At 37.8% G+C, this 18,584-nt stretch overlaps 1 protein-coding gene across 2 annotated transcripts; it reads right to left on the bottom strand.

Moving 5' to 3' along the window:
• Nucleotides 1-255: 255 nt before the first annotated feature.
• Arp5 (Actin-related protein 5) lies at nucleotides 256-17,998 on the bottom strand. Of its 2 annotated transcripts, none has more exons than XM_028185708.2 (12): nucleotides 17,254-17,998; nucleotides 17,005-17,170; nucleotides 16,358-16,524; nucleotides 15,820-16,011; nucleotides 15,502-15,735; nucleotides 14,686-14,807; nucleotides 6,156-6,236; nucleotides 4,905-5,069; nucleotides 2,912-3,075; nucleotides 1,915-2,052; nucleotides 1,187-1,341; nucleotides 256-609 (listed from the first exon to the last, which is right to left on the bottom strand). In XM_028185708.2, the coding sequence occupies exons 1-12, from the start codon at nucleotides 17,363-17,365 to the stop codon at nucleotides 305-307; spliced, it is 2,001 nt and encodes a 666-aa protein (XP_028041509.2). In that variant the 5' UTR covers nucleotides 17,366-17,998; the 3' UTR covers nucleotides 256-304. The 2 variants fall into 2 exon arrangements, with proteins under 2 accessions (XP_028041509.2, XP_028041510.2); XM_028185709.2 differs by having other exon boundaries at nucleotides 17,463-17,500.
• Nucleotides 17,999-18,584: the final 586 nt, after the last annotated feature.

The raw sequence follows: 18,584 nt of genomic DNA, 5'->3' as shown, positions 1-18,584 counted from the left end.
TAGAGAAAAAATCTGACCCGTTCCTTCATCTATTGGAATCAAACCCTGAAAGTAGTAATTATATCGTAGAAAAACTTCCTTTAATAATAAAATGTAAACAAATTTACGTGTCTGTGATATTCAACATTTAACAATTCTTGTGCCTGAAGTTAGTCATTCGGTCAGTAGTTATCGATTCAGATAAAAAAAATTAATTGTCATCGAAACTAAACCCCTGAAAAATTTAAGTAAATGGGACAAAAATAAAACCAGATATTTAGGTATTCAATGCAAACAAATATTTATTGTAGCCTTTCGAATAGTATCAACAGTCGACTATGACCTCCTCTTTTATTACATTAGAGTCACCCGCGGGCACCAGCGTGGTGTCCACAATCGGCGCTGGACTTTTGAAATACGGATTACTCGCGTAATGCTCCTTCAAGTACTCTCCGCCCATTTCCAAGTAATCCTCTTTAGTAATGCAAAAATTCTCGAAGGCGTTGCTGCTCGCGAAATCTCTGGCTCCGTACCAAGCGTCGAGACTTGGATTTTTCGCCATCACCACTTTGTGAGTTGACTTAAATGGTCTCATTTCAAGTAGCTCCCGTTCTAATCTTTCTTTCAGGCCTGAAATTAAATAATAATAATAAAAACAAATTTTGTAATAGCTCTGTAAATACCTGAATTACAATTTAGATTCAATATGAAAATGCATTAATCTGAAATGGAGTTGGACTGGACACTTAGCAAGGCGAAATTATGAGTATGATAGTGACGAAATGGTGGCCAAAATTAGGTCGTATAGATCTTCTGGCGCACCTCTAAGACCTAATTTCGACATAGATGGCACCGTAAACCGATTATACGAATCGATCGAACATTATGGAATAAAAAAGGGCTGGCCTATGCCCAGCAGTAATGAAAAAAATGCACGGCAAATAATTCAAAATACGGTTACGGAAGAAATATCAAACAGTAATTGGCTTGAAATTTCCAAATGTTGTGTAAAAACGCATACCAACATTTTAAACCACAAAAACAATAACAATTTCTTTTCCATAACATTTAAGTGTATCATTAATTTTTTCAGAAAAGTTGAATTTATTTATTCGAAATCAATAATGATCAATTCGTTTGATGACGTCACTGATGTAGTAATTGCAATTAATTGCCTAAACGAAAATAATAATAGAAAATACGTTACCCGGAAACTGCGAGCTTCCGCCAGTGATAAATACGTTATTGGCTAATAGTAACTGTTCTTCGGGAGTAAAATGCTTGAAGAGATATTCCATCGTTTCTGCAAGTCCGGCCTCCAAGTTACCCAACATTGATGGTTGGAACATCAGTTCAGGGACTCTGTATAAAGTAAACCAATTTAGTGACCGACCAAAATTCATCACGAATTTTAATAAGCGGTTGGTAGCGACCTGGCTCTGCCTCTGGCATTGCTGAAGTCCATGGGCAACGGTAACCATTCACCATCAGGTGGGCCGTATGCACGTCTGCCTGCAAGGGCAATAAATAAAATAATAATAATAATAACAGTCTTTGAAATACTGATTTATGAGCACAACCAAAATTCATCTTAATTGTAAGAATTAATTAGAATAAGAATTGTAATTAATGTGGTATTATTATTCATAGAAATTTGTTTATCTAAGCTGCAACTAGCCGTAGTCACCCGCTTCGCTGCGCATTTAAAATTAACATTATTATTTATTGTCATTATTATTAGGGAGCTCAACACTCATATAAATATTAGCCTATCCATTAAGTACATGTATTTTCAAGTTTTAAGTCAATCGGATGCATGGTTCAGTAGTTAAAACGGAACATCCGTGAAAACCACTGTAGATTTATATATTAGTAGATAGTGATGTTCTTTTTTTTACTATTTATCTTTTTCCTAATCGTTTTACCTCTAGTTACCTGAAAGGTTCGATAGCTAGGTGTAGTTGTCTCTCGCGATGCTTGGCCGGTATAGGCTCGTATTCGCGCAATACTTCTTCCAACTCCACAAGGCGCTCGCCGTCCGCTTCGGAATCGGAATCCGCTTCACGACTGATGCTGAATATTGTAAAAATTTTTTTTTGCAGACCCAAATAAAATTCAATGCATGTATATTTTATGGTTACAGGGACGCATGTATGTCTTCGTAAAACGCTCAAATAGAGCTACTATAGCACGATTGCCTAACGTTTGTGAACTTTTTAATGTGAATTAGTAATTATAGGTTCGATTATTTTACATAAATAAAACTCTATTATGAATGAGTCAAATAGTACCTGCATGAGTTTAAATTTTCCGTGTAAGATGAGTAGCTTAGAAAAATAAATAAGAAAGCAGGCTTTAATAACAAACCAAACAAAAAAAATTAAAATTATTTTTTAAATCAGTTTTTCTGGTGAGGATTTTAAGGGAAAGTATTAAAATTCTTCTATTGTCAACTGTTCATGATACGTGTGCAAATTTTCAAGTTAAACGGATACGTTTTGAAGTCATCGTAGCCTAAAGGGTAAGAGGTCCGGTGCATACGTGTTGAGCGATGCACCGATGTTCGAATCTCAGACGGGTACCAATTTTTATAATGAAATACGTACTCAAGTTCACGATTGACTTCGATTCGATTGTGTAATAAAAACGAAACCTGCAAAATTATAATTTGCGTAATTACTGGTGGTACGACCTCTTGTGAGTGGCACCACCATCTCGCCTATTTCTGCCGTGAAGCAGTAATGCGTTTCGGTTTGAAGGGTGAAGCAGCCGTTGTAACTATGCTTGAGATTTCAGAACTTATATCTCAAGGTGGGTGGCGCATTTACACTGTAGATGTATATGGGCTCCAGTAACTACGTAACACCAGGTGTGCTGTGAGCTCGTCCACCCATCTAAGTAAAAAAAAAACGTCGAAGTTAGTGAGAGTGACCTCTTGTAGGCGTCCCAGTCGGAGTCGTGGTTGCCGAAGTCGTCCCCGGCGGCGGCGAGGCGGGAGATGACGCGCATGCGCTCGGCCGCGGCCGCCGTGCGCCGCCGCACCATGGCCGCGCGCCGCGCCCTCCGGGCCTCGCGCCGCGCCATCAGCTCGCGGTACTGGCAACAGCACAGGCTGTACGTAGAAGGCATTCCTTTGCCGACCTAGTTCTTCTTGTTCTTTATTTTTGGCTCCGGCACTGTTTGTGCATTAGCCAGCGTCAAGTAATACGATTTTTATAATTCGCCATTTTAATTATTTACAGTTGATAAATAATAAAAAAACGAAGGAAACTTAATCAATTGGCATGAAATTAAACGAAATGAGATGAAATATAATCCCAGTAAAATGGTGGTCATTTACTGAGACTTTTTAGTGGACTTTTTGGAGGATCCCGAGAAGTTACGTTCAGAGGCTTTGTTTCATTTTCCCACATTTGTGCACTTTCACAGATACTAAGCAGTTAATAAGCCACCGTTATTACACATTTAAACCTGAACAAACACTAAATAGACAAAATAAAACAAATCACAGAACTTCACTCCTCGCGTTCCCGCCAAAAAGTCTGCCATGCTATTTTTTTTCTAGTAGTTATAGACGTTTGAAGTTTTAGATTTAAAAAAAGAATACACAGCGTTCGCACGCAAATTGCTGCTAAAATTAAAAGATATGTTTTCTAGCTTGCTTTTCTGTCGTCACGGATAATATGTACTTGCCATAAGTTCAGCGGAATAGTATCGTGTAAAAAATCAAACCCACAAATATTATAATTTACGTAATAATTACTGGTGGTAGGGTGTCTTGTGAGCCCGCACGGGTAGGTCCCACGTTTCTACCTACATATTTCTATTGCAAAGCGGTAATGCGTTTCGGTTTGAAGGGTGGGGCACCCGTCTTACTATAAAACTAATACATATAACTTATATCATAAGGTGCGTGGCGGCATTTACGTTAGTATCTATGGCCTCCGGTAACCACCTACCATGAGAAAGTATGGAACAAAATAAAATTTAAAAATTAATATCAAAGCAAAACAAAATACAATAAAGATTCGTAGTTTACGCGGATAAGATTCTAAGTAGCAATTTGTTCACTGTTGCACAACAAATTATTTATTTATTTATATTATTTATTCACCTTGGCTTTGGGTAAATCAGGTTACGTATGGGGACAATAGTTTTTCGATGGGGCTGGCACTATTTAGTTGTTAGGTAGGCACTTAACTTTAAGTAATTAACTTTTTAATATCTTTAATGAGTTAAAAAACTCTGATGACTAAATTAAACTATTCAATATTTTTAAACACTAAACAAAAGTCATTTTCAGTTTAAAAAAAAGTTAAATCTAACAACTTAACAAAAGTATTGTGACATCGCAGATATGCCCCTATTCTAACTCTAATCTCTATTCCCCCCAACCTACTGTACCAGAGTAGTTATCTATATATTAATACGTGAAGCAAAAACTTTGTACCCGTTTTAACCGAAATTGCGCGGATGGAGGATTATGAAATTTCCCACACCTATAGAGAATAAAGAGAAGGAGTGCAGAATGGTAATATTTTTTAAATATTATGCATTAATAATACATTAAATCAATAAAAAAGATATTACACACACTACCGTGTATTTGACACGCACACATATATATACTCTTTGTTTATTGTCAAACTTTTGTTATTGCTTAAAGTCTACGGTCAAATTGAGAACAGATTAGTATTGTTTATCTTTAATATAATTTATGTATAGTGTAGTCTTGGCGAAATCTGTGATTAAAGAAGTATAATAAATAGCATTTGACAATAGAACCTTAATAATGTTCAAACTTATAATTTCAATTAATTAAAGTCGAACTTTGACTACTGCGGGACCGTTGTTTTTATACAAAAACATGGCTCACATTCTCACACACCTGTATTCGATTACCAAATAAGATGCGGCATCGGTACCTTGGTTCGCGTGTCGTTGAGCCATATCTGGAAGGCGTCGGGGTCCGTGGGCGGCTGGAACCTGCCGGGCGGCGGACGCGCGTCCACGCTCTCCTCGGCGTTGGCAGCGGCCGCGATGCGCTGTTTATTCTTCTCTATACGCATTTGCTTGTTCGATATTTGTCTCTGTCGTGAAAGGAACAATGTTTTATATATTTATTGCTTAGATGGATGGACGATCTCACAGCCCACCTGGTCTTAAGTGGTTACTGGAGCCCATAGACATTTACAACGCAAATGCGCCAACCACCTTGAGATATAAGTTCTAAGGTCTCAGTATAGTTACAAAGGCTGCCCCACCCTTCAAGCCGAAACGCATTACTGCTTAAAGGCAGAAAAAGGCGGGGTGGTGGTACCTACCCGTGCGGGTAAAAAATAAATAAAGCGTCTCTAATTTTTTAATGATCCACGTATGTATGTTATCAAGATTTGTGTGATACAATTGAGGCTTTTTAAGCTAAATATAAAGAAATTTAACGTCAAGGTTAACGTAGCGATAATTCTTAGTTAAAATTAAATTATTTGGGTAATAATTTATGCAAAATGGAAAAGTCGGTCTTATAATTGCCCGATTCGGTTCAAATTCTCAGCCCGCTTTATCCTGTCCAATCGTATATACACGCGACTGATGATGATGATGATGTATTCGCACGGTCATGGAGGGCCGAACCTCAAATACCGAATACAAAATACAGTGGTTCTTTTTTCTCTCCTACTTATGTTGATAGTCTTGAGAGGCTATTTCAGCTTCTCCTTGACGTGTAGGTGAGCTTACGGGGGTCAAACCGGAGTGTTGCTAACACTGGCCCTAGCAAGAGCTGTGCTTCGAAGAATCTACCACCGGATCGGAAACGCGACCCACTGAGAAGATCCGGCGAGAAACTCAGTGGGCTGTGTCTATGGGTCAATTTACTCGTCGAACCTTTCGTCGCAAGCGATGGATTCGGCGAGGACAGTGACCGGTGCTTGAGGTGCCTAAAAGCACCGTTAATGGATCGGTAGGATCCGTAATGACGTGTTTAGGGTAAAAGCACCGTTAATGGATCGGTAGGATCCGTAACGACTTGTTTAGGGCAAGCTGGAGTAAGGACGTAGCGAAAGCAAATAATTTTCGGAATGTACCTACTTCAACTTTATACTTATAATAATTAGCGTTTAATTTTTTATTTTTATTTAATTCAGTAACAAAAGTGGAAACTTCACTTCTCGTACCTGGAGATCTTCAAAGCTTTTGATATCTAGGTCACGGATGGCTTCGTCAAATTCATCCGTGTCTCCGTCTTCCATAATTTCCTGTAAATACATGCATTTATTCTCATTGTAATAATGGACGGATATATTGAATATATAAATAAGACTGAGCTTTAAAGTAAAAAAAAGCTAATACAACAAAGGAGAGCCTAAGACGGTTTAGTCATGTACGTCAAAGTTCACACGATCATGTCAAAATCGAGAGGTAGAGAAAGAGCAGTAGTCTCTATCGAAAAGGTAATGAGGGTCTTACGAAAGATGTCGTACGAGAGCGAAGCAAATGGTGAATGGTAGGAAAGGCAAGAAGGTGAATAAAATAAATATCTGAAAGGATATAAATCGCAAGATGACCCTTAATCTCATATACATAATATAACTAGTCAGGTCATAAGTATTGTCACACAGTAAAAACTTTTCTTTTAGAATGCTGGCCACAAAAAAGTTTATTGAATTCGAATTTCGAATTGTTCATGAAAATAAAAATGTACCGTAAAATGGGGCGATTAGGGACAAATTCCAACTTTATGAGCAATTTTAAGGTAGTTGTTGATGTATATAATGCTATATCAGGATCAAAATGATTGAGTCTTGGGGGCATCTTTGTTGTCTAATTTAAAATTATGCAACTAGCATTCCAGTTTAAGCAAAAAATGCAAAAATAGGTGTAATCCCTATTTACCCGAAAATTGCGGTTAATTGGGATGAAATGAGAAATTTGCTAGGGTTGGCACTACTTTTATTTTTATATATAGTTTTAATTTATTTATTTATTTAGTTGCACAAACAAAGTGATCATCAATAAAAAAAATTTAAAAACTGACAAAAGTACACGGCAGACATCACCTCAATTATAAGTGCAATCGACAGTGCATTAACAACTAAATATATATATATATATATATATATACATATATAGTGGGCTTTCTTAGAAACGGTTTATATTTCTCCGTTCTTGGTAAGTACTTAGGGGCTGATATTTCTATCTAGGTTAAGAGATTAGGTGTGTCGGTTATTCCATGGATTAATCAGATGAATACCCCCACTCTGAACAAATATTAAATATTTTATTATGTATTACTTAGACATTTTTGTCCACCTTGAGATTTCATTGATCTTGTTACATGTCTCTGCAAAATCGACTTACTTACATTAAATTGCTTATCTATTTCAACTAAAGACTTATTCCCAATTTCGCTTCGAATAAACCAGATTTTTACCAACAAATTTAAAAAATATAGAAATTTTACCTTCCAATAAAATTTGTATTATGTTTCCTAAGACGTCCGAAGTCCATTATGAGAGTACATCGTATGATTTCCACTGCAGGTCGCTAAATTTGACTACTTCCGTTTCCTAAGTCCCATCTACAGCGCCCTCTATAACGTCTGGAACCGAACCAACAAGCAAAGACAAGCCGCCATATTTGTCATTGTTCGGCTCATAATGATGGATGTAGCCCCAGGAAGACATTATCTGGACTTCGGACGTCTTAGGAAACATAATACAAATTTTATTGGAAGGTAAAATTTCTATATTATGTGTTCCGTTTGACGTCCGAAGTCCATTATGAGAGACTGTTTGTTATCTCCTGGTGGCTTGTATTTGAAATAAAATAATATTTATTTGAAAAGCAACAATGTGACTTATTGTGTTTAATTAAGCAAAGCTTAAATTAAGCTCGTAATTTAAATTAATTGAAGGTAACCGTATAATATTACCCACTTAATTCAAATCGACCTAATAAGATTTAGGACGAAAATACTGAGAAAGATTTCTCAGAATTTATATCAGTGTTTGATGCATTAATAATAAGTTTTTGATAGAACTTTCTAAAAGTATGCTCATGTTGTCAGTTATCTTTAGCTGAAATATCATTAATTTGGTAATTTCCTACCCAGTTTAAAGTTTTCACCACCGCTCTACAGCTTCCAACTGAGGCCTGAATACCTGAGTCTCCTAAAAGACTTTTTACCCAACTACTAATCCTCGCTGCAGTAGCTGGCTTAGTGGAGCCTTTAGTTGCTAAGAATAGATTACTAATATTCCCACTGGTTTGCTGTGTCATATTCACTAGATTGCGTAGCCAGTATACTGCATCGATGATCAATTGGTCAGGAGCAGCCACGAATGTCCAACTGGACTGTTGGTGTGAAGATCAATTAGTTTTCGACCCAAATATCAGTAATTTAGAAGGTGCAGGCTTTGTCAAGGAAATAGATTTCAGTATGTTTCACTGTCGGGCTCGAAGCTATTTTTTATATCCGATAGAGTTTCACAAACGGACGCTGTATAACAGACTTATAAACTAGAACGGTCCGGTAGGAGAGACCATGAGATAAATACAGATAACAGAGAAATCTAGCTACATTTTCTAATTCGGGTACACAAGAATTAATACATTTTCTTGACAAAACCTTATCCCTTATTCCAAATAGGGGCGTATGTTCTTATCGTAGACTCTCTCCAGCACGATAATAGTAAGTTTCTCTCCTGCCGATGTCCATGTCCCTGTCAGCGTGTCCCACCCAAAATGAGCCAAGCTTCCAGGTGTAGATTGCTGACAGCCTGGCGGTAGCATTGTCAGTGTCCACCAGACTGATGTTCAGATCTCTGAGCTTCTTGAGTCGCTTGCGGGCAGGTGATTTCAGGTCTTGCCTCTACAGGGGCTTCTTACACTTGGGTACCACTAGTATGTACCGACCTGAGGTCGAGTTGAGGTGGTCCAGCACTCTGGATATCAGACTGAGCGGCGGAAACGGCCATGCTAGTCAGTAATGCCAAGATCTGCTGAACGCGTTGTAGAGGCAGGCGTTCGAGTTTTGCTTTGATGGGTGGACGAGCTCACAGCTCACCTGGTATTAAGTGGTCACTGGAGCCCATAGACGTCTAGAACGTAAATGCGCCACCCACCTTGAGATATAAGATCTAAGGTCTCAAGTATAGTTACAACGGCTGCCCCACCCTTCAAACAGAGACGCACCACTGCTTCAAGGCAAAATACCTACTCGCGCGGACTCACAAGAGGTCAACATAGTTTTTTATCCATGAGCGGTCCGAGACGCGAACAAGTTCCCCACAGGCTGAATAGCCTAGTAGTTGCTTTTTCTGTGAGATACCACTCCAAGCCGCCGCGATTGCGTAAGAGGTGATCGGCTTCAGTGTTGTACAGTCCCGGTAGGTGGTGAGGGAGAAGTACAACTTTGAGGTGGTCTATTAAGTTAAGCAATTTTCCAGTCAGATCTAGCAATTATCGTAACCGGGTTCCTTCCTCGTTCTTTATGTAGGAAAATTCTGTTCTGTTGTTTACAAGGGCTCCCCACTGAATGTCCGACGCGTCGGTGATGACGTGGTTCGTGGCCATTCTCTGTGGATGAATTGGTGTGCTCTGACTGACTTTCTCTAACCACCAATCCAGCTCTGTACGTACCTCGTCCGAATACTGCTTTGGTAAATGTGGATACCTCCTGAGCTTGTTGCTATGGTACTGCAAGGACTCGGCAAAGCAACTTTCCCCGGTGGGTGATGAAAGTCGCAAAGTTGAGATATCCTAAGAGGCTTTGCGCCTGCTTTAGGTTCCAACCGCCGGCAGTAAATCGCACGAGCAAATTCTTGGGCAGGGACTTTGTCTTGGATTTGGTGTCCCATACGATTCCCAGAAAGTCTATCAAGCTCGTCAGTGTTATAACCGGTTGCTTAGATGGGTGGACGAGTTTACAGCTTACCTGGTGTTAAGTGGTTACTGGAGGCCATAGACATCTACAGCGTAAATGCCGCCACCCACCTTGAGATATGAGTTCTAAGGTCTTAGTATAGTTACTTGAGATTTCAACAAGTCTTTTGCCCTTGTAGGCAGACGAGCATACGGCCCCCACCTGAAGGTGAATAGTTACAGTCGCCGATGGACTTCAGCAACGCCAGGGGCAGAGCCAAGCCGCTGCCTACTGCTTAATTCTCTCCACAAGCCTCGTTTGAAGAAGGACATGTCATAGCGCTCGGGAAACACCGTGGAGGGAGCTCATTCCATAGCCAGATGGTACGTGGCAAAAAAGACCTCTGGAAACGCACTGTCAATGAACGCAGCGGTTCCAGATAATATGGATAAGCTTTGCTCCGATGACGGGAGGTTTTCTGCCCTGGTGTACAAGCAGATAACCACTAGTCGCAGACCCTTCTGGCGAAGTATTTCGGCTATTTAGTTTGTCACTGAAGCAAAAATCCGCGGTGGTGCAGCTAAGCCGAATGGCAGACATATCATCTTAAGTAGACGACCCTGATAACTGATCCCGATAAACGTCATTGATAGATGATAATAGGCCTGGCTCAAATCCAGTTTGACATTCCAATCTGTTATAAAACTTAGGAACTCGATGGTGGAAAAGGTGAAAAAGACTGTTTCATGTACTTGTTCAATGCCTTGGGGTTGAAAATTGTTCGATTTTTTATTGGTCTTGGGAAGTATGAAAAGAGGAAATCTGAAAGACGGGGGTGCGGGTTCTAAAACTCTATTGAATTAAATTTTGGATTTTGATTGACATAAAGTTATTATTAATTTCAATATTACGTTTGGTGGATCGAGTCCAGGTGTTTCGATATAGTCTTAGACATCCGCCTGAAAATGCTGTTGAGTAATTTATTTTTATTTCCTGATTTTCGTTCCACTTTGTACTTGTTCCCCCCTCCCCCCGTTTTCTTACTGAGGAATTATTTGGATAGCATCGCTCAGAATATCTGTTTTCGGCCTCTTTAGATGTATTGGAATGTGGCCTACCTCGACATGGCTTTGCATTGGCAGTACAAGCCGAGGGTTCCGGCGATGCGGGCCGGATGCGAGTAGCAGACGGTGCCGCTTTTGTAATTTATCAATACTACCAATTTTCTGTATATATGCCAATAATAAGTTGGGGTTAAACATAATCACAAGAAGAAGATATTTTCTCTATATCTTCCCTGATATATCTATCCTTTAATTTCTTTATGAGGTATCTACGACGCTATCGTATAACCTCGGCTCGCTTAACGAAATTTATTTGAAGGATATCGTTAGAAACTTTTATAGGCGAAATCGTTACCGAATAGCGGTTTCAACTTTTCGTAAATGGCGGAAGTATTAAGCTGAACATTCTCTGAATTTGACCCGTCGGCAAGGTTTTGTATGGCAGCATAACGCATTCGTTCTGTGCCAAAAGAGCATTAGATAACGCAGGAAAACTTTTTTTTTTTTTTTGAACCTCCGAATACTGCACCGCGTTCGGCAAGTCGGCTAGTCAAATCTTTGCATATCTGATTCTTTTATAGAAATGCTCAAATTTCAAAACTTACCCGCTTCTGGTAACGGACGGTCTGGTGGCAGACGTAAAAACTATTCGTCGTTGTCTAATTTCGATTGGAAGTTGAAACCAGATCAGACATTATTATTATAAGATGTTGGTATTTGTAAGTGTAAAGGCGGGACCACTGGTGCACGACCAGCAATAGCATGATTCGAAGTTAAAATATTATTCACATGACTCACCCATTATTGCGACAGTAAGTCAAACCTTTTATTCAGATCTCGCGATCAGTCACTTTTTCGAAGTTTTCTTGCTGGTCCCTAGTCTTTATTTTCCGACGAACCCGAAAAAATATCCGAAGAAATCGAAGAACTATCCTCACTTAAATTTTACTTTGAAAGGCGCGATAACCTCGTCACTCATTGTAGAGCCTTGGAGGTTTCACGAAACGGAAGATAATCATAACACTTGTTTGAAACAAACTTTCTACTTCAAATCTCGAAAGTTGCTTATAACATTTTAAATTACTAACTTCTTAAAATATTAACGACTGCACGTGGGAAAAAACGACGCAACAATGACAAATATGGCGGCTTGTCTTTGCTTGTTGGTTCGGTTCCAGACGTTATAGAGGGCGCTGTAGATGGGACTTAGGAAACGGAAGTAGTCAAATTTAGCGACCTGCAGTGGAAATCATACGATGTACTCTCATAATGGACTTCGGACGTCAAACGGAACACATAATATTGTTATAACTACATAGACAACCCTACAAACCTGTACCTATTTATACTTAGGTCGTTTCCATTTCACGTATTCTCATCCCAATTGACCCCTTTTTCGTTGTTATTTATACCTAAGACGTCCCCAATATCCCCAAAAACAACAGATTTTTACATGTATTTTTATTTAATCAAATACATTAAAACCAATAACAACTGAGACTTACCTTTAATATATATGCTGGTTCAAATACTAAATAACGTTTATAAATCATAGTCGTCTTCTATTATTATCAAATAAATAAAAGAGAGCAAAGTTTCTAGCACTAAAATAATGACCACCACAGAAAGTTAATTTGAAACGCGATTTTTTATAAGTTAGCAGCTATTATCATGCATATTCAGAGTTGTTTTGTGAACTTTCAACATTCTACTATTAAACTACAAAAAATGGTAGATTTTGCAACGAATATAAAACTTATATTGAGCGTCGAAAGATTTTCCCGGTTTTTTCCCGATTCGCCTCTGAATCCCTAATCGCCCCATTTTACCGGTATATGTACTTTTAGAATTTTACTCATTTTTAAATATGGAGTGGACGCTTAAATAAGACCGTGTTGCAGTTATTGCGTTGCATCGTTGCGGTTACGCGCCAATTCAAATTTTTAACATACTGAAAAATTTGAATATAACCAAAAGATTCGTTTATCGTACCATCAAACGATACAATGAAGACTCTAGTGTAGATGACAGGTCAAGAAGTGGTCGCCCTCGGTCTGCTAGGACTCCAGCAGTGATAAAAAATGTGAAGGCGCGAATTCAAAGAAATCCCAAACATACGCAGAAACTGTTGGCCCTTCAGATGGGGTTAAGCAGAACCACGGTGAAAAGGGTGTTAAATGAAGACTTAGGGCTTCGGGCATATCGAAGAAAAACAGGACATCGTTTGAATGCTCGTCTAATGGACCTGAGACTGAAGAGATGCCGCGCTTTGTTGAAGCGGTACGCGGGAAAAAAATATCGGGAAATTCTTTTTTCGGATGAAAAAATTTTTACCGTAGAAGAGAGCTACAACAAACAAAATGATAAGGTGTACGCACACAGTAGTGAAGAAGCGAGCAACCGTATTCCGCGTGTCCAACGAGGTCATTTTCCATCCTCGCTCATGGTATGGTTGGGAGTTTCTTATTGGGGCTTAACAGAGGTACATTTTTGTGAGAAAGGTGTAAAAACGAATGCAATTGTGTATCAAAATACAGTCCTGACGAACCTTGTGGAACCTGTTTCTCATACCATGTTCAATAACAGGCACTGGGTATTCCAACAAGATTCGGCGCCAGCTCATAGAGCGAAGAGCACACAAGACTGGCTGGCGGCGCGTGAAATCGACTTCATCCGGCACGAAGACTGGCCCTCCTCCAGTCCAGATTTGAATCCGTTAGATTACAAGATATGGCAACACTTGGAGGAAAAGGCGTGCTCAAAGCCTCATCCCAATTTGGAGTCACTCAAGACATCCTTGATTAAGGCAGCCGCCGATATTGACATGGACCTCGTTCGTGCTGCGATAGACGACTGGCCGCGCAGATTGAAGGCCTGTATTCAAAATCACGGAGGTCATTTTGAATAAACTTTAGTGTCATAAGAATCTATGTTTTGTTAAGTTCATTTTGGTATATGAATGGTTACATAATGAATAAACTTGTTTCAATTATTTTACATTAAACATGTGACAGAATTTATGACCTGACTAGGTACATATACAAGTTTCTAACATCATTAATTGGACCGTCGGTCTTCTCAATCATTTCACTCGCTCCGTGGAAGATCTTTTCGTTGTCCCCGAAAAGTCTCCCAAAAGGTACAAACCATAACAATTAGGGATAATCAGGGACGTCTTAAATTAGGCTGGGGCCCTTGGGCACACAAGAATTTGAGGCCCTTTTGGAAAGTAAAAAAAGCGAATTATAAAAACATTTTTTTACTGAGTATGACCATATAGGTAATCAAATACGGTATAATATAATATGTCATTAATGATATTATGAATGCTGCTGGTTTTTTGGTTACGATCACGATAACGGAAACCGAATAAATGTGTGAGAGAAATTGTCGGTCCTTAGGGGGCCCCTGAGAATGGGGGCCCTGGGCACGGGCCCCGTGTGCTCTTATGTCAAAGACGGTATTGGGGATAATGTTCATCTCTGTTTGTTGAACAGAAAAACGAACTATTGACGAAATTTTTGTTTTGGAAATGGTCAATAATGTATCAAAAGCGAAAATGTAACATATAAATATAACTTAAATCGTGCTGTAACCGTGATTTAACAAACTCTAGTTAAATTAGGGAGTGAAGAATAATAGCTTCAATAGAAATATTGAGTAGATTTTGATATACTTGGGTGGGTAATAATAGATTACAATAATATATCAGAAGTGTTGTCTTAGACTGATTTTATGTAAATAGTATTCCAAAAAATAAATGATATTTAAACTAACATGTAATGCCAGCAGTTGGTTTAACTGTTCTTCATCCTCTGCAAGTCTCTCTTCTCTTTTTCTTGCATTAATTTCTAAGAGCCGTTTGGCCATCTCTTTCTTTCTCTCCTTTTGTTGCTCCGCTGCAGAACAGGCAATAGTTATTTCTAATTAACTGCATGGTATATCCTTAATTTTACATATTGGAACTATGCTGCATTTAATTATAACACTATTCACTAAGCACAAACTTAGTAAAACAAACTTTTGTTTATTTTGATTTACTTAGAAGTGTTACTGAGCTCTTAGCTCACTGGTTTTAAGTGGTAAAATGAGGTTAAAATCTCTATGTGGTTGTGGTACCTGATACAAAATATGTCCTACCAACAGTTTGCTTCAGATTTTTCATTTTTAATTCCTTGTCTAATTTACACATTTAAAAGGATATCCGAATGTAAAATTACAAGTTCAGACATTTGTTAAACATGGTGCAAGGTAACATACTAATTTTTTTAACAATGGTAGCTAATTTTTTTTCCTACCTATGCTGATAGCCTTGAGAGGCTATTTCAGCTTCACCCTAACTTTTGTAGGTGAGCTCACAGGACTCAAACCGGAGAGTTGCTAACACTGACCCTAGCAAGAGCAGTGCTTTGCAGAATCTACCACCGGATCGGAAACGCGACCCACTGAGAAGATCCGGCGAGAAACTCAGTGGGCTATATATAGTAGCTAAATAATGAATGAATTAATGAAAAATTATTCAGGATAGTTGTCAAAGTTTGATTAAATCGATTACTCTTAGGACAACTAATTACAGATGAATTCAGTCTTTACCGGTCAAAGTAGAAGAACTACTTGAGCTTTGTATAACAGGCAATTGAAGTTTCTTCACATTGGCATCGTAGTAATCAGCATTCGCCCATTTTGTGATCTCCTCCTTGTAATCAAGAGCCACCGAACAATGCTCTTGAAGAATCTCTTCAGCTCGAGACATTGTAATAGCGTTCACATGAACAGGATATTTTAATTGGAGTAGTTTGTGTAAGTAGAATATCATTTCACTGCCACCTACAAGCAATCAAGTGTGTAAGAAATCACTCATACTTTAACTTGTTTTGTTTCCACAAAAAACCCTTGAATAAGTATACATACCTAAGTTTATTCTTCTTGCGTGTTCTGCAATAACTTTTCCTTTTATAACAGGGATTATATGTATGGTATGATATCCACAATTGACAAGTAGTGCTGTGTCGCCAATGTCATTCTTATAAAAGCTAAACAGAGAATCCACACCATAGCTTACAGTAGGAATACCATAGCCTTCAAATAAAAGTTCTGACATCACTGAAAACAATATAATTCAAAACATTTTTTTTATGTCGATAATATTAGCACAGCTATGGTAGAATTAAATTTACAATAATATAACATGATCTCGTAAATGACTAATATTGAATTTTTTTGAATAATTTACAGTGTAGATATTTTGTATGTATTTTACATATAGTCCACACAGATGGTACCTCTATCCTAACACCCTTGTTGTTCCTATCAAGTAACCAAATCAAGAATTAAGCATATGCTGCCCACCTAACACAATAGCAAGAGACTATGAGAGCCATGTGGCCTTGACTTCAAGGACTGCTTTTAATCACTTTAAAAAATTTATAATAAAACAAAAATAAATTACATTGCCTGCTATAATTAGGAGTAACAAAAGCTTCTGTCATCACAATGGGATGATTAACGGCACCTTCACTGTCTATTCCCAGGTGTGAGAAAATATAATCACAAACTTGTTCCTGCACCTCAAAATGTGTCACTACATTTTTGTCGAACTGAGTTTTTAGCTGAAATCTAATTTTTATAACAAATGAATAAATCAGTTACATTATATTTTTATGTAAAACCCTATTTGATACCCTTAACTATGATTCTTTATTTACTTTTTATTTGAAACCAAGGTAAGATTTAATTGCCAGAGGCATATACGTGGAGTTTTCCAACTAAACATCCCATCTCTCAATGCCCACTCGACAATACCCTAACTCCTAACTACCTGGGATAAGCTGCTACTAAATAAGGTCAGAGTTTAATTTAATGCATTAGTAGGTTTTTAGAGTTGTCTTAATACACAGGTTGCATTCTCATTGTTTTCATAAAATCCACCATCAAACCCCACACTGGCATTCAAGTGAAATTCTAATTTTATACTTGGCTGAAGATCCCCAATGATATATAGTTTGGTAAAAAAGTTTCTCGATTATGAAAATGTAATTTTTATTCTCTACTTAATTTGTAAAAAAAAAATATTCATTTTAAAAAGGAGATACTTGCCTTACTGCTTCTATATTTATTATGTCATTGCCTATTTGAATGGGTGGCGTTACAGGTGGTTCGGCATCTTTTTTGCACCGATCTTTACGAGGTCTCGCGATAAGGTTTTTAAATATTAAATGAGGCTCTTCAGATATAGACCAGCCTACACGACATTGATACGAACCTAAAAAATGTATGATTTAAATGATCACATAAAAACTTATTTATTTGTAAACTTCTTGTTAGAATAAACTAATTGTAGCTTACCATTGTCTATAATCAAAGGTATATGTTCAAATTTCAGTGTTGGAGAGTATTCGTGAACAACGTCTGGGACAGTTTTATAGTCTTTAAAAATTATAACATTTTCTTCATCCATTTTAGCAGTTCTCGTAGATAATTTCGTGTTTTAATTGTAAATTTAGTATAGCATAGATAATACACTTAATACATAAGAAAATTAAAATTTAACCTACGTTTATTCATTAAATTTCAACTAAAAATACAAATGTTTACATCTTCGCTAATGTTATGATCATAGATTTCATCTTTTTTTTAAAGGTATTTTATTACCTGGTAATTAAGACCTTTAGTCAAGTCTTATTTTAATTAGAATGAAAACTTTTTTATATGAAAAACGATATTTTGAAATGAAATGAAGTCGATTAATATGAAATATGGCATGAAATGAAATGAAACGAAATGAAATGAGACGAGATTATATGGGATGAAATATTATTATAATCTCAGTAAAATGGTGGTCATTTACTGAGACTTTTCCGTGGACTTTTTGGAGGATCCTGAGATGTTTCTTTCAGCGGCTTTGTTTCATTTTCCCAAATTTGTGCACTTTCAAAGATATTAAACAGTTAATAAACCACTGTTATTACAGATTCAAACCTGACGAAATACTAAATAGACAAAATAAAGCAAATCACACAACTTCACTCCTCACGTTCCCTCGAAAAAAGTTAGATTTCATGAAGTACGGTACTATGATTCCATCAGTGTATTAACTAAAGATTCCATTAGTAATCCCATTATTCCAATTGGAAAAGACGAAGGTACTACATACACCATATATCTTTATCTTTTATGTGCCTTTTTTCCAACCTAATCTTAGAGGGTTAGCCAGCGTAACCTAACGAGTGGGTGAGCTCACGGGGCTCTAACCTGGTGACGTTGCTAACACTAGCCCTAGCAAAAGTAATGCTTCGCAGAATCTATCACCAGATCCGAAACGCGTCCCACTGAGAAGATCCATCAAGAAACTCATTGGACTATGTCTTTGGTTTAATTTACTCGCCGAACCGACAGGATCGACGAGAACGGTGATCGGTGCTACCTAAAAGCACCGTTAGTGGATCGGGAACATCCGAAATTTATGTGCCAAAACAGTTAATAAACCTCCGTTATTTTACGATTAAACCTAAAGAAACACTACCTACAATAACAAAATAAATAAATTCACATAACTCTTTTTTTCAATTGCACACTTAAAGGAAACAATGGGACTACAGACGTAAAAGACTGCTGTCATCTATGCAGTCGTCGTGGCCTAAAAGATAAGACGTCCGGTGCATTCGTATCTAGCGATG

This window comes from Bombyx mandarina, chromosome 03 (genome assembly GCF_030267445.1).
Source record: "Bombyx mandarina strain Sakado chromosome 03, ASM3026744v2".
Taxonomy (NCBI): Eukaryota; Metazoa; Arthropoda; class Insecta; order Lepidoptera; family Bombycidae; genus Bombyx; species Bombyx mandarina.
Note: the sequence above shows the minus strand (reverse complement) of the source record. Positions and strands in the feature narration are given on the sequence as shown.